Source organism: Desmodus rotundus, chromosome 4 (assembly GCF_022682495.2).
Source record: "Desmodus rotundus isolate HL8 chromosome 4, HLdesRot8A.1, whole genome shotgun sequence".
Lineage (NCBI taxonomy): Eukaryota > Metazoa > Chordata > Mammalia > Chiroptera > Phyllostomidae > Desmodus > Desmodus rotundus.
The window spans coordinates 179,374,003-179,387,734 of record NC_071390.1 but is presented as its reverse complement, the minus strand read 5'-3'; the positions used below and the strand labels follow the sequence as shown (position 1 = coordinate 179,387,734).

Genomic DNA, 13,732 nt, shown 5'->3' with positions numbered 1-13,732 from the left:
GCCTTCCTGTACCAGCTCCTGGGGGTGGGCCAGTGTCCGTCGGCCTCACCCCGGCCCTGTGCAGGCCAGAGCTTGGTGGGAGGGGACCCACCTCATCCTTGTGGGATGGAGGACGTGCTGACCGTCAGACCGAATGGCCTTCTGGCCCATCGCTGGGCTGGGCTGCTGGCGGCTGCGGCGGTGAGCACAGTGGCCCGGGAGCAGCCCCCGCATTACCACCAGTGGTCGGCCCCCAAGTAGGTTCGGGGGGCGAGTGTGATTGGTACGATTTCCAACAGGTGCCTCCAAGGAGGGTGAGAGGGCCCGGGCCCAGGCCTGCAGCAGACGAGGCCCGTGAGGCGGGGCTGAGTGCGGAGGGGCGGCCGGGCCAGGCGTGGGAGAACACAGAGCTCACCGCCTGCACCGCCAGCTGCGCAGCTAGAACCCCGGCCCGAACGAGGCCCGGGCTGGAGGGTGCACAGGCTGCGGGGATGCTCACGGCTACGTGGTGTGAGGTTGGGACAGAGCCCACAGCTGTGATCCCCCCAGCGCCTGCCTGTGCCCCGCCCCCACCCTGGCAGGAGACACGCTTTGTAGACCTGGCTGCTGGGCCTGGGCTTCCGGCCAGGGGAGGCAGACAAGCCAGTGGACAAGGGCCACCCAACGTGGTTAGTACAGCGGGGGGGCAGGGGGGAGGCGAGCTCCAGGACATGCCTGTGCTTGCCGCTGTCGCAGAAGGCGTCTGCCCGCAACCTGTCACCTCCTCCGGAGAGCCCTCGGTGCTGGCACAGGGAGCATCGCCCTGCCACGCTCCCCCCCCAGACCCCGGCCTCCCTCCGTTGGTCCAGGTCGGACGGCAGGGCCCAGGAGGGAGGCGAGAGCCATGTGTGTCCGTGGAGAGCTCGAGCCCAGGGCGTGGATAGATCCCCAGTGGGGGCTCCCAGGGAGGGGGCCTCGTCACCACAGGGGTGAGACAGCCGCAGCCATTGTGTGATTGATCCCTAGCACTACCTGTGTTTACGTTCTGTGTCATTAGCTCAGGCAGGGACTTGGCAGATCCAGTGTCAGAGCCAGCCTCCAATTGCAGTGGAGGGAGCCTGCCCCATGGCTGTGCAGGCCTGGGAGTACGGTGGGTATAGTGGCTTCTCCCTCCTTCTCTCTCTCTCTCTCTCTCTCTCTGTCTTTCTCTCTCTCATAGTTTAACGGACTATTTCTCAGAGCAGTTTTCAGTTTATAGAAATTCGGACAGAACGTAGAAAGTTCCCTGTGTGACGCACCCCAGACCCCCGTCCCCATTGCTAACGGCCTCCCTCGGTGGCCCTTCGCTTGCGGCTGACGAGCCACCCCAGTGCGTTTTTGCTAACTGAGGTCACAGCCTCTCCCGGCGCTGGGCACTCTGGGCTTGGACAGACGCCACCATCACACGTCCGCGCCATGGCGGACTCACACGGAGCAGCAGCCCACTGCCCTGATGTCCTGTTTGCTCCGCCCGTCCCCCAGCCCCGCCCCCGCCACCCGACGTCACTGTCTCCGCAGTCTTGTCTCCTCGGAGCGTCGGGCGGCCTGAGCCCTGCCATGGGCGGCTTCTCCGCTGGGCCTCTGTCCCTCAGCACCATGCGTTCACCGTCCCTCCACGTCCTCTCCTGGTTCAGTAGCTCGTTTCTTGGTAGTTCACCTCCTTCTGTGACGTCCACACGCCAGGCAGGAGTCGGGGCCGAGCCGCCCCCCCTTGGAGAAAAGGCTGGGCGGGCCCTGACCGTTCTCACCACGACCGCAGACAGATCTGCTGGGCCACCTCTCTCAGCAGCGGCAGCACTTCCTCTGCCACCTGTGGGGAGCGGTGGCCTTTGTGAAGGACCCAGAGCAGGGCTGGCCTCTCCCTGACTGGGCAGCGGCAGGAGGAGCGAGTCTGCCTTGGGGGTGGGACCCATGCCTCAAATCCACAAGATTCACAGACGTGACCCCAGGGCCCAGCAGGCAGAGGGGCAGAAGCCGGCTGGCCGGGTCACCTACCTGCATAGGTGCTGCCTGTGTGAAGACAGGTGTCTGCTGTCACGGTGCTGTGTCTACTTCCCACCACTAGAGGGAAGCACCACCGTTCTCACCTGCACAGAGGCTCCAGGTGGGCGGAGTGGGTCCTCCCATAAAACCATGTCTTCAAGCGGCTCCCCCCAAACCAAATATAGCCCCAGTAACCAGGAAACCGGTGACTCAGGCTGTGAGATCTTAGAAATGACGGTAGCTGCTGTGTGTTGAGTCCTCAGGGTTTGCTGGGCACGGGGCTGGCACATTTTGGTCCAGGGTCCCAGCATCTCCCAGCCAGGGGATAGAATGGACGGACGGGTGGAAGTCTGGGAGTTCTGGGTCCAGCGTGTGGGGGGTGGGGCGAGGACTGCACCCAGCGCCTGACCCTGCAGCCGGCAGTGCTCCCAGGGGGCTGGTTTGATGTCTCTCTGACGCTGGATTTGGGTGGGTTTCCAGCAGTGTGAGAACTGTGTGCAGGTGGGAGGCGACAGTCCGTCCTCCTGTGGGCGTCTGACGGACGAGAAGGCAGCAGTGTGGCGGATCTGTGTTCCCCGCCCCTAGCCCCCCGCCAACTTGGCTGGACCTCGGAGGGACGCGGGGGCCCTCGGCAGCCCGGGCCGTGCACAGTGTGAGCTGGCCCTCGCGGTCTGCGGTTTCCAACCTCGACTGTTGTGGTTCGTTCCGCACGGGGAATCTCAAGTGCAGGCCCGGGAAATCCTCCCTTTTTGCCTCCTCCCATCCGTTTTATTAAGTAATCAACGAAACGGTTTCTGCAGCGACTCTGCAGGAAAAAGGAGCGTGGGACATTTCATGCTGCTGACACTTGACCCAGAGCCGGAAATGCCACCGTAGCTCCTGGGCCGCAGCCCAGCTCTCCAGCCCCCGCCAGGCTCAGCGTCAGCCTGGCTGCTGTTTGGTGTCCTGGGGACTCTGGACACTCGAGGCAGGCATGACACCGGGACGCCTGCTGCTTGCCACCCTACCTGCGCCTGCTTCTCCAGGCCTGTGGCTTCTCGTCCCCGGACAGGGGACACCCGCTACCCGGGGCACATTCAGAGCCCTCCTCCTGCAAAGGCCCACTGTCCCTGCCATGCCCAGGCCCCACTGTGCTGCCAGCTGAGGGCAGGGACCACAGAGGAGGGGAGGGGCCCCACTCTGGCCCGATGGGGGCTGTTGGAAGGTGGGGTTTCAGGGGGAAGTGGGCAGTGGGAGGCTGATGGAGGAATGTCCTCCTCAGTCTGGGGCCACCTCCTCAGATTTTACAGCGGGGATGAGACCTTCCAGCCTGGCACCCCCTCCATGGTAGGCGCGCACATGTGTGCGTGTGTGAATGTGCTAAATGTCAGATGAAGCGTGGCAGGTGTTTTCTGGGCTCGCCCACCTGCCCTGGGCCCAGCTGTGATTCCAGCAGCCATAGCGGCTGTTCCTCAGGCTCACTCAGCCCAGGCACTGGGCAGTCCAGAAAAACGGGGAATGAGGTCCCAGGGGGGCAGGAGATGGGGCCGGTGCGCCAGCCCCCTTCTTTCTGAGGCGGGATCTAGGCAATGAGGGATGGCCCCCAAGGGGGTGACCTGCTTGTACCCAGTGGTGGCAGCTCAGTAACACACCTGCCCTCACCTTCCCTACCCCGCCCCTCACTCCTTCCTGCCACCTGGGTGCCCCGGATACACACTGCACCCCGTCCTGTCTCAGCCCCAGGTCAGGGGACCCAGTCTGAGACAGGCGGGTGGTGTTAGGTGTGGAACTAAGCTAAGACCCAACACGAGAAGGCAGAAGCTCTTTTTTCAGAACCGGCTGGGGCAGGGGGTCAGCCACTATCACCTGGATTTGGTGGGCACCCCAAGGCAGGCAGAGGGCTCAGAGCATTCCCTGGTGGAGGAAGGGGCTCGTGTCCCTGTGAAGCTGGGGTGGGTGGGGGAGGAAGCTGGGGCGGCTCCTAGAAGAGGGTGTCCCCGGTGACAGGTAAGGGGGCAGGTGTGACTTTCTCAAGCTGGTCCTGCGTGGGAAGTGGGTGCAGCCTGCTCGAGTCCCTGTGTGGGCCTCGCTCTCTGCCTGACAGGCCCCTGTGCCGCCTGCAGCCCCGCCACCTAGCGAGCTCCTCTGGGTGCTTCCAGTGACTCAGCTGGGAGAGAGTTGGTCCCCAGCCCCAGGGCAGCCCCTGAGCTGGGCTCTGCCGCCTGGGTTGTCACCATTGCTCACCCAGCTGTCTGCAGTGTGGCTGGAGCTCCCCGAGGAGCAGCCCGTGGCCCCCGTCCCGCACTCTGGCTCCATAGGTGCTTTGTGGGGGGCGGTGTGGGTGAGGAGCACACACCCCGCCCAGGCCCCAGGAGCCCCCCAGTCGGTCCCCTAACCATCCGCCCTGACCAGCCCCTTTGTGGGTTCCCAGCACCTCTGGACTCATCCTAGGCCGCAGCTAGGGGACAGCAATGGTGCTCAGGTCTGTGTCCCCGGCACAGAGGGAACCTGAAGGACACTCCCAGGAGGACAGTGGCCCGAGTCCTTGCGTTCGAAAGAACCCAGGCCTCCTGGCTGTGGGGTGGGGGAGGGCCGCCCAGCTTGCTGGGGTGGGCTCTCTGAGGCCCCGCAGGGCCGGGGTCGTGCCAGGTCCGGGCTGTAGGGGAGCCACCAGCCCTGGGGGCGGTAGCGATCTCCCCATCACTGCCGGTGTGCACGGGGCTGGGGGCAGGAGCCCTCTCTGGCGTTGATCGCGATACCCAATTCCCGCTGGCCCCCAAGGAGAGGATGGGTCTGTGCCCGATGTCCCCGGGACTGTGCTGCTGGGGGCGGGGCCCCTGGTCCTGGCCCACGGCTGGTCTGCTCTCCCCGGGCCTGTCCGCCACCCGTTAACGAGGCTTCTTGCCCCCGCAGTGTCGGAGCCCCCGGCCGCACACAGCCCACTGGAGAAGCCGCCCAGCTCCGCCATCCTGTGCACCACCTGCGGCGACGTGTGCAAGGGGGAGGTGCTGCGCGTCCAGAGCAAGTACTTCCACATCCGGTGCTTCGTCTGCAAAGGTGAGCATCTACCCGCCCCCGTGTAGCAGCCTGGCGCAGCCCCGGGCCTGCGGCTGCGAATCGGCGCACAGAGTGTCTCTGGGCAGCTTGCCGGGTCTGGGGGCTTGGGAAACTCCGAGTCCAGAATCTTCGTAGGGCAGTCGATCTTGCTGTGGGGGGCACAGGGCCTGTGCGGGGGGGGGGGGGGGGGGGCCCGCGCCCCCCACCCCGGGGAGCAGGAAGAGAGCGTTGCCATCGTTCCAAATGAGAAGGGCCTTTATTTTCTGACTGTAAAACAGAGCGGATCGTATCCTAGATCCAAACAATACCAAAGAGATGAAATGTAAACCAAAAAGAACCATGAGGCATTCCGCCGCGGAGCCGGCCTTCGCCGGAGCCTCCCCGGCTTCTCCCCCTCCTTGTGCTCAAGGTAACGCACTTCCGTTGAACACGAATAAGTCACGTGTACTTGCATTCGGTTTCCTAAGAATATCTGAACAATAGCACTTGGGGGCAGAGGTGGGCCAACCAAACCCATTTGGCACGGTCTCCAAGGCCACGGGGGTGCAGCTTTCCAGGGCTTATGTTAAGGGCGCGGGCACAAGGCTGACCTGTCTGCGGGGGGCAGGGCCGGCACCCCTGCCGTCCTGTGTTGGAGAGGATGCCGTCCTGGGCATTCAGGGCTTCATGGGACCTTGGCCAGAATGACCGGGATGAATCCTGAGAGCTGAGGGTTTGCTTTCAGGGGCAGACACAATTGGGAAAGATGCCACATACAGGTCACGGAGTGACATGTGTTTTATCGACACTGCGTGACCCTGTCTTGGCACTGCAGGCTGTGTTCCCCCCACAAAGGGTCCCAGGAGACCCCAGTGGGGCCAGGCCTGGCCCAGGCTCTTGAAAGAGTAAGACGGCCAAGCTCAGCCTGGACGGAGAGCTCTGCAGAGGAGGAAACGCACCAGCTTCGGTGAGCAGCACGGCTTCAGAGCTTGCTGTTAGTGGTAGAGCCAAGTGCTGGCAAGGCGAACAGGCAGGGGTTGGAAGCTTCCAGACAGGGCATCACGGGGGAGGTGGTGTGTGGGCTGTGACTTGGAGGGAGGAGTCGTCCATGGGTCAGCGGGGAGCCAGGCGGGTCAGGTGGCAGGGCACAGTGGGTGTGGGGGGCAGCCTGCGCCCGTGGGGAGGGCAGCAGGGTTAGAGGGAGGGAGGGAGGCCTCAGCCTGGATTCGGCCCTGTGCCCACAGCCCCACGAGGGACCCGTGACTTCCACTTGGGGGGTGCAGCTGAGGCCTGGAGGTGCAGCCGCTCATCCAGGGCTTGACTCCAGGCCCGCCCATGGCCCCTGAACGAGGGCTTCACCCGCTCATCCTGGGGTTTCCGTGGTGGGGCCTCCTGGGGGGGGAGAGGAAGCAGGTGAGCCCCCCGCCCCCAGAGGACCTTTGCGGGCAGCCACGTCGCTGTCACAGGCTCTGTGTGAAGGTGGCGTGTAGTCCTGCTGCCTCCCCGGGCGGGTCCAGAGAAGGCCCCGGTGCCCCTGGCCCAGAAGGGGTCAGAGTGTAACTAGTGGGCTGGAGGAGGCGGGGGGCCTGTGACTTAGAGAGGACGATGGGGACCACCAGAGTCGCCCGACCCCAGGACCCCAGCCCCTCCCGCCCCTCACAAGTCCTGGGGCTCCATCTCTGGGCCTGGGTGGCTGTCAGGGTCGTCATTGAGGGTCCCTTATGCCCCTGAATTTCCTGGATCCAAGGGTCCCCCACACATCGACCGCCTAGCTTGTCCCTGGTGCATCCTCCCCACCGCACCTGTCCTCCCACATACCCCACTACCCCCCGCCCCCCAAAGGCTGCTGGAGCCCTAGCGATGGGCACGTGGGCATTCTAGGACGGTGACTTGGGGGCCGTTTGGAGAGACGAGGAGAGGGACAAGGCCGGGCCCAGCCTGGGAAAGGATGGCGCGGCCCTGGGCGGCGCTGGGAGCATGGGAGCCGTCGGCATTTCCACGGACCAGAGCCCTGTCCGTCCCTCTGTGGGACGCGGCCCTGCCGCCCTGGGCTCCAGCATTAAGGGAGACCTCTCTGTGGGTGCGTGGCCACCACCCTGGCCAGCCATCCTGCCTGCAGCGCTGCTCCCCTTTGCCAGAGCGTCCTGAGCCACTGTGCGGCTTCTCTGGTTCCATGCCCTCCACTCTCCACAAAGACCCGTGTGCTTGCTACGTTACTGAAAAGCGAAATCCGTTGGGTCGCTCTTTTTAAAAGCTTATCTTAAAACAGAAAGAGGAAGTGCCCACTGTACTTGGAAGGGTTGTCTGTAAGCGCAAAGCTGAGCGACACAGTAACGGGCCCAGCCTCCCGGAGTGCAGTGGCCCCTGGCTCCGTAGGAGGTGGGAGCTGCCCAGGTGCCCCTCCCCCACCCCGTGCCACGAGGGAGGGTCACTTTGTGGTCCGAGGCTCACCTCCGTAGGTGGCATCTCCGCTGCACCTGCCGGGCTAGATGTGCAGCCGCTGTTTTTAAAGCAGCTTTAAAACAGCTGGGCTTGTTTACGGGTGAGAATCTCAAGGTCTCAGGTTGGCCTTTTATCCCGGCTGTGGCGAACATGAAGCCTACAAGCCATGGGGGGCAGCTTCCGGTGGGCGAGGAAGAACGCCTGGTCCCCGGTGCCCTAAACAGGGTGGGTGCTCACCCCCTAGCCTGAAGCCTGGAGGTAGTCCCTCACCCCCAAGGTCAGTTAGCTTAATGGCTTAACAGGTCGTCCAAGACCCAGGTCCTTTCTCCACTTCTCCACTCCCAACAGTCCCCTGTCCCTGTCCCTATGCCTGTCAGCAGTGCCTCTCCTTGTGGTTTCAAGGGAGCTGCTGTAGCTCCAGGCATCACGTCCTCCAGGGATGGTGCTCAGCTCCAGGGCAGGGAGGTGTGGGGAAAGGCCGTCTCCCTGCACAGTGCTCTCCTCAGTCAGGGGGAACCCTCTCCCTGAGGCTCCCGCAGACTCCCAACATGATGCGTTGGCCAGAACGGGGTCCCCCGTGCACCCCCACTGGCCAGGCAGAATGGGGGGTGGTCTCTGATGTCAGCCCCGCCCGTCCCCGGGGGCGTGTTGCCAGGGGAAACAAAGCAGGTCTGTGAGCGCAGAGGATGATGGGGCTGCCCGATTCTGATCCGAGAGGCCCCGGTGTGCAGGGTCCTTGCCACCTCCGCGCTTGTGGACAGGCCTCAGTTCACTTGGGACACTCCAGGAAAGAAATGACGTCACTATCTTCCCCCAGGCTTGGGCCTTGGTGCCTGAGGGTCTGGGTTCAAATCCCACCTCTGCCGCCCCCAGCTGAGTGGATCTTACACCTGTTTCTTAATCTCCGTTTCATTCAGCAACTATTTATCGGGCACCTACTATGTGCAGGAGTGTTCTGGGATGCGTCTGTGAACAAAGCAGACATCCGTGACCCCACAGAGAGTGTAGCCTAGAGCAGGGAGACAGACGGTCAACACTGTGAGAATAAATAGTACGTTTTATCACATGCTAGTAAGTGACAGCGGGGGAAAGGAAGACACGGACCAAGGTGGGGCTGGGGTGCAGGGGGAGCTGCTATTTCCAAGTGGGAATCAGGGAGGGCTTCATGGAGGAGGTGCCTTTGCACGAGGACTTGAGGGGAGAATGGGGAGCGCAGCTGCGGGACAGGTGCCTCCAGGACCGAGGAGAGAGCCCAGGAAGCAGGAGTGGGGGGAGGCTGCCTGTCAGGGAGAGGAGCCCACGGCCCTGCCTGTCATTTGGGGACAGCATTCAGGGTAGTCAACAGGGACCCCTCCACCTGGGGACGGAGCCAGGCCGAGAGCTGCTCTGGGTCTTCAAGGGAACAGTGCAAAGTGCCTGCGCACTCGCCTTTTCAGATGTTCCCGGGGCCTTGATGGGAGACCCACCAAGGGCCTCAGGCCATGCACAGCCGTGGACAGAAGTGCGTCATCCCCGGCTGGGGGCACAGGTCACTGTCACTGTGCACAGCATGGCCGGGGGAGGGCGGCTGGGAACTGGGAGTCACATGGCAGAGCTGGGGAAAGCCACGGCAGGGGGGACTCTCTGGGGACAAGGCCTGTTGTTCCAGGTGGGAGCCAGGTGGAGGTCAGGGCCAACCGGGCCAGCACAGCCCACCAGCCCCGGTGCTCCAGCCCCTGGAGGTGGAAATGTTCCCCACCCCCCTGCCCAGCAACCCGGGAGAGTGGAACCACGTGTCACCTGACCACCCCGGGACCTGCCCTCGGTGTTCTGGCCCGCAGCCCTGCAGGCCAGCCCTTGTACCAGGCTTTTAAGTGCGAATCCTGCCGTGTACACGCATCTCACTTCCAAGGAACCCACTCCCCATCAGACAAGCACTTCACCATCCTCTACACGCAAAGGCCCTCGTGGGCCGGGCCCTCCCTCCGCGGTCGGACGCTCACATCGATCCCAGCTCAGCACCGCGCTAATCGGTTCCCCAGACCTCGTCTCTGACTTCTTAGTGCCGGATGGACAGGGTCGACCCTAGTTCACAGAAGAGGACCCTGAGGCTCAGAGAGGTTAAGTGACTTGCCTGGCGTCACACAGCGGGGGAGCAGGAGGGAGGACTCAGGCCCAGGCTGCGGGTCCCCGAGCCCAGTGATGGTTGACCACACTGTCTGTGTGTGGTACTGCAGCCCACTCTGGGGCTGGCCGTCTGCCTGCAGGCACTCCTGGTCACTTCCCCTGGAGAGGGGCCCAGAGCAGCTCGCTGGGTCAGCCAGTAGGGGCGGTTTTCACATTCTTCAGAGTCAGTGCCAAAGGGCGTTCCAGAAAGCGCCTTCCCACCACCGCCCGCCCCTCCGGAGCGTTTCTCATAAGTGACCTCAGTGAGTGCCGAGGGCTGACCTGGGGTCACCCACAGCTGCTCCGCGACCCCTGTCGGCCTTGGCCAATCCCATCGGCAAACTCGAGTGTAATACCAAAATAGCGTCGTGATTAGGAGTTTTAAAATTATTGAGGAACTCGGAGTAGCATTTGCAGAGGCAGAGGTCGGGGTTTGCCTGTCCCACGCGGGCAGCAGGGGACCCAGAGGAAGTGGCAACTGCCGGGCCTGCGACTCACGGGGTCGGAGTCTCATACCCCTGTGATGGGAGCTCCTGTCTCAGGGGGGCATGTTTGTCCTCCAGGGAACAGCCAGTGCCGTCCCCCCTTACGAAGAATAGAAATGCCAGAGCCCGGACGTCCCGGAGCCACCCTGTTGCTCACGGGCTGAATTGCCACAGGTGGGGCATGCAGAAAAGGGCAATGAATCTCCTAGGAAGGCCCCAGGGAGCCTGTTCTTCCCGAATCGGGACCTCTGTCCAGCCTGTGTCGTGATTCGAGGTTCAACGGCGGGTGTTCGCTCTCGGGTGGGTGTGAGAAGGGTTCGGCGCTGGCTGGCCCCTGGCGTGGCCGAGGTGCTGGGGCTGCAGGGCATTCTGGGGCCTCCAGCAGGGAGGGGTGGGGCAGGCAGGGCCTGGCTCCCACAAGCCCCAGGGCTGGAGGGGATGTGGGTGGGGTGGAGGCTCAGGGGCCCTGGTGGCTGAGTGGCTGGCTGTCCCAGGGGAAGGTGTCCTGTACTCCACCTGCAAAGTCCCCCAGCCCCTCCACCGGGTGCCACGGTGCAGCTTCCTGCGGTAGAATGGGTGTGAGGGGTCAGGGGACCAAAGGATTCACGGTCAAGTGTCCCCACCTCACTTCCTCCTGCAGGGAGTCCGGACTTGTCCACGAGGTAGGAGGAGTGGGGAAGGGTTAGGAAGCCTCCCAGTGTGGGGGGCTGACCGCAGGGATTCATCTGTTGTCAGCCACATGGGATCTCCTCGCCCTGAACAGAGCCTAGCACGTAGTAGGTGCCTCTCTGATCCATGCTATTCCACAATGGAGCCCAGAGCCTGGAACAGCGGAGGGGCTGGGGACATCAGCGTGTCACTCTGGTGGGGTCCCAGAGCAAGGGAGGGAGGCTGGTGGCCCCTCAGCACAGCCTGGTGTCCTCCCAAGTCAGTGCCCCTTTCTGGAAGCTTACACAAGGAAGTCCACTCAACTCCAGGCTCAAGGGCCAGCACTGGAGCCTGTATCTGGACCTGGACCCCCGGGGGGTTTTACCGTGAACCCTTCTGAGCCTGCGTCAGGGGGGCGCTGTGTGTGGTGGGCCCACCCGGGGCTGTCAGGACCTGGGACACCGTCCTGCCTTCTGACCCCGGCCTCCCGCGCTCTCCCCCAGCGTGCGGCTGCGACCTGGCAGAGGGCGGCTTCTTCGTGCGCCAGGGTGAGTACATCTGCACGCAGGACTACCAGCGGCTGTACGGCACCCGCTGCTTCAGCTGCGACCAGTTCATCGAGGGCGAGGTGGTGTCGGCGCTGGGCAAGACCTACCACCCGGACTGCTTCGTGTGCGCCGTCTGCCGGTGAGTGGGGCCGCCGGGCTCCCTGCGCCTTCGCTGGGGCTGGCTGCCCTTCCTTGCCCTCCCAGCAGGGCACAGCTACAGAGGGAAGGCTGGGCCCAGCCAAGGGCGGGCAGTGGACCCTGGGCGCTGCCCACCAAAGTGCGGCTGCATCCATCCCAACCCTGCAGGCCTCCTCCCCTGCCTGCAGCATGGGACCTGAACCCTCCTTCCTGGGGGGCACATGAACTCCTTCGGCTTCTGGAAAGGTCTCTCCCTCCCTGTCCCCTCCTTGGCCCCTTGGCCAGCTCCTCTCCTGGTCCACATTCTCCATACTTTCCGTCTCTCCTGTTGGGGCCTGTGGGTTCCACGCTTCGGCCCCTCCTTGCCCACCTGCTGCCACTCCCCAGCTGTCCTGCCACGTCCCACCTGCACAGCCTGCCTCTCACTGCCCCTGTCCCCGATCTGTGGGTGGCAGTGCCACCCAACCCACCAGGCACATGAGCCCAAGCTTGGGCACCTTCTACCGTCCCTCCCTTTCCAGAATCCACTCAGCCTCTGTCCCCACTCAGGCCTCAAAATGTGTCTCCTTGGGTCACCCCCCACCCACACCGCCTGCCTGTCACTCTGCACACACCGTCCGTGGCCTCCGAGCCCTTTAGCCTGGCTCAGAGGAGCGTCCAGGCAGTTCTGCTCTTTCGCTCATTCAACCAGGCTTTTTTAAGTGCCTACGCAGGCCAGGCCTTGGCACCCTGGGCCCGCGTCAGCGGGGACCCCACACCACAGGGCTCGGGCCTGGGGACGCTGCCGGGCGGCAGGAGGTGCCTCCCAAGCCTTTTCCACTGGGAGCAGCCTCCCCCACCATTGCAGCCTGCGTTGCCACTCTCCTGGGCCCCAACATCCCTAGCGACAGGCCCCTGGAGCAGCTTGATGTGAGCCCCATGCAGGCCTGGGCTGGTCGGCTTCCTCTCTGGTCCGGCTGCTGGGCACAGAGCAGGTGCAGAGTGCCCGATGCAGGAGGTGGACGGAGGTCCTGAGCCTCGGCAGCAGGGCCACACGGGCTTCCCTCCTGCACTGCACCCGTGGGGAGTGGCAGCAAGGCCAGCAGTCGGCCTTCCACACGGGCTCCCCCCGCCCGCCACAGAAGCGTTGCCCCCAGGGGAGCGCTGCACCTTGGGGAAACAAAGAATAACACCCCCAGGGTGCACTCTGCTCCGCGCCCTCCGCCTCACCTCACCAGCGTGACAGGGACTTCAGGTTGTTCCCAAAGCTGCTGACCCAGCTGACGGCACGTGCACCGGACGGAAGTGGGGGCTTGGCCAGGGGGATGCTGAGAGAGGGCGGGACAATGGCACGGGACGTTTCTAAAGCCAGTGTCGCTGTGTATCACTGCAGCGTGCGTGGGTCAGAGTCCCCCAAGGGCCGTCTCAGGGCCGGACCTCTGAGCATGTCGCGTGGAGAGGAGGTTTGACATCATCACCGTGGGTGTGAGAGGTCCCCTCTGCGTAATCGGCTACTATAAAAATGACAGCAGAGAGCTCAGTCACGCTGGGACTAGACCTACCAGCCACCGTAAGCAACTAGAAAACTGGACAAAGATACGGAGCGACTGTGTGCAGACGCTGGGGGCCCAGGCAGCTCGGGACTGTGCGGGGAGACAGAGGAATGGAGCCCTGTGACGGCCTGGCCTGCTGCCCGGCCCGCTGTCCAGCCCGAGGGGGCCCCACTGGAGATGGCGTCCTCGCTGAGTCAGGGGACGGCGATCTGAGAGACAGCAGTGCACAGAGCTCCAGAGAGCTGCACAGGGGCCGCGGGGTCTCTGACTGGTACGGAGCTGTGTGGTTGCAGAGGAAGTGGCACAGGGCAAGGTGAAGAAGGGTGAGGCTGCTAAGCAGGTCCCAGGGCTGGGAGACACTGAGTTCCGGCCAGGTGGCAGTCCTTGCTGAGTACCTAGGCATGCAGTAGGGACCCCGAAAGGGCCATGCCCTATCGGTGGGACTAAGCCCTAGGGCAGTGGCTGCTATAAACCTGTGCTGACAAAGGGGAAGGAAAAACCTCAAAAAGATCGGCCCGACCCACAAACAAGCTAAGCGCCTGCCGAAGCGAAGTCCAATGCTCTCTACAGGAAGGAAAGAAAAGCCGGCACTCGACAGCGTGAAGCTGACAGCGTTCGACACCGATCCAGTGCGGCTGCTCAGGAAAGGGAACCAGAGCGCGACGGGGCCAGAAGGAAAGCAGCCATGACGCTGGGCCCGGGAGTGAGGGGACGCCCGGCGGATGCCCAGGCGGCCACGCAGAACAGCTGGCCGTGTGGTTGTGTCCTTAAAGGGCACCGTGGACACAGGAGAGTCACA

The 13,732-nt window shown here is 63.8% G+C and overlaps 1 protein-coding gene across 21 annotated transcripts in view; it reads left to right on the top strand.

Moving 5' to 3' along the window:
• The window catches only part of ABLIM2 (actin binding LIM protein family member 2), a 100,067-nt gene that overhangs the window by 26,743 nt on the left and 59,592 nt on the right, over positions 1-13,732 (top strand). For all 21 annotated transcript variants that reach the window (XR_011651146.1, XR_011651145.1, XR_008426694.2 and 18 more), the window contains exons 2-3: positions 4,873-5,016; positions 11,219-11,402. Coding sequence is in view for 3 of the 21 variants with exons in the window: in XM_045182873.3 (XP_045038808.2) it covers positions 4,873-5,016; positions 11,219-11,402 (328 nt within the window). In the remaining 18 variants the exon portion in view is untranslated. The remainder of the gene's footprint in view (positions 1-4,872; positions 5,017-11,218; positions 11,403-13,732) is intronic.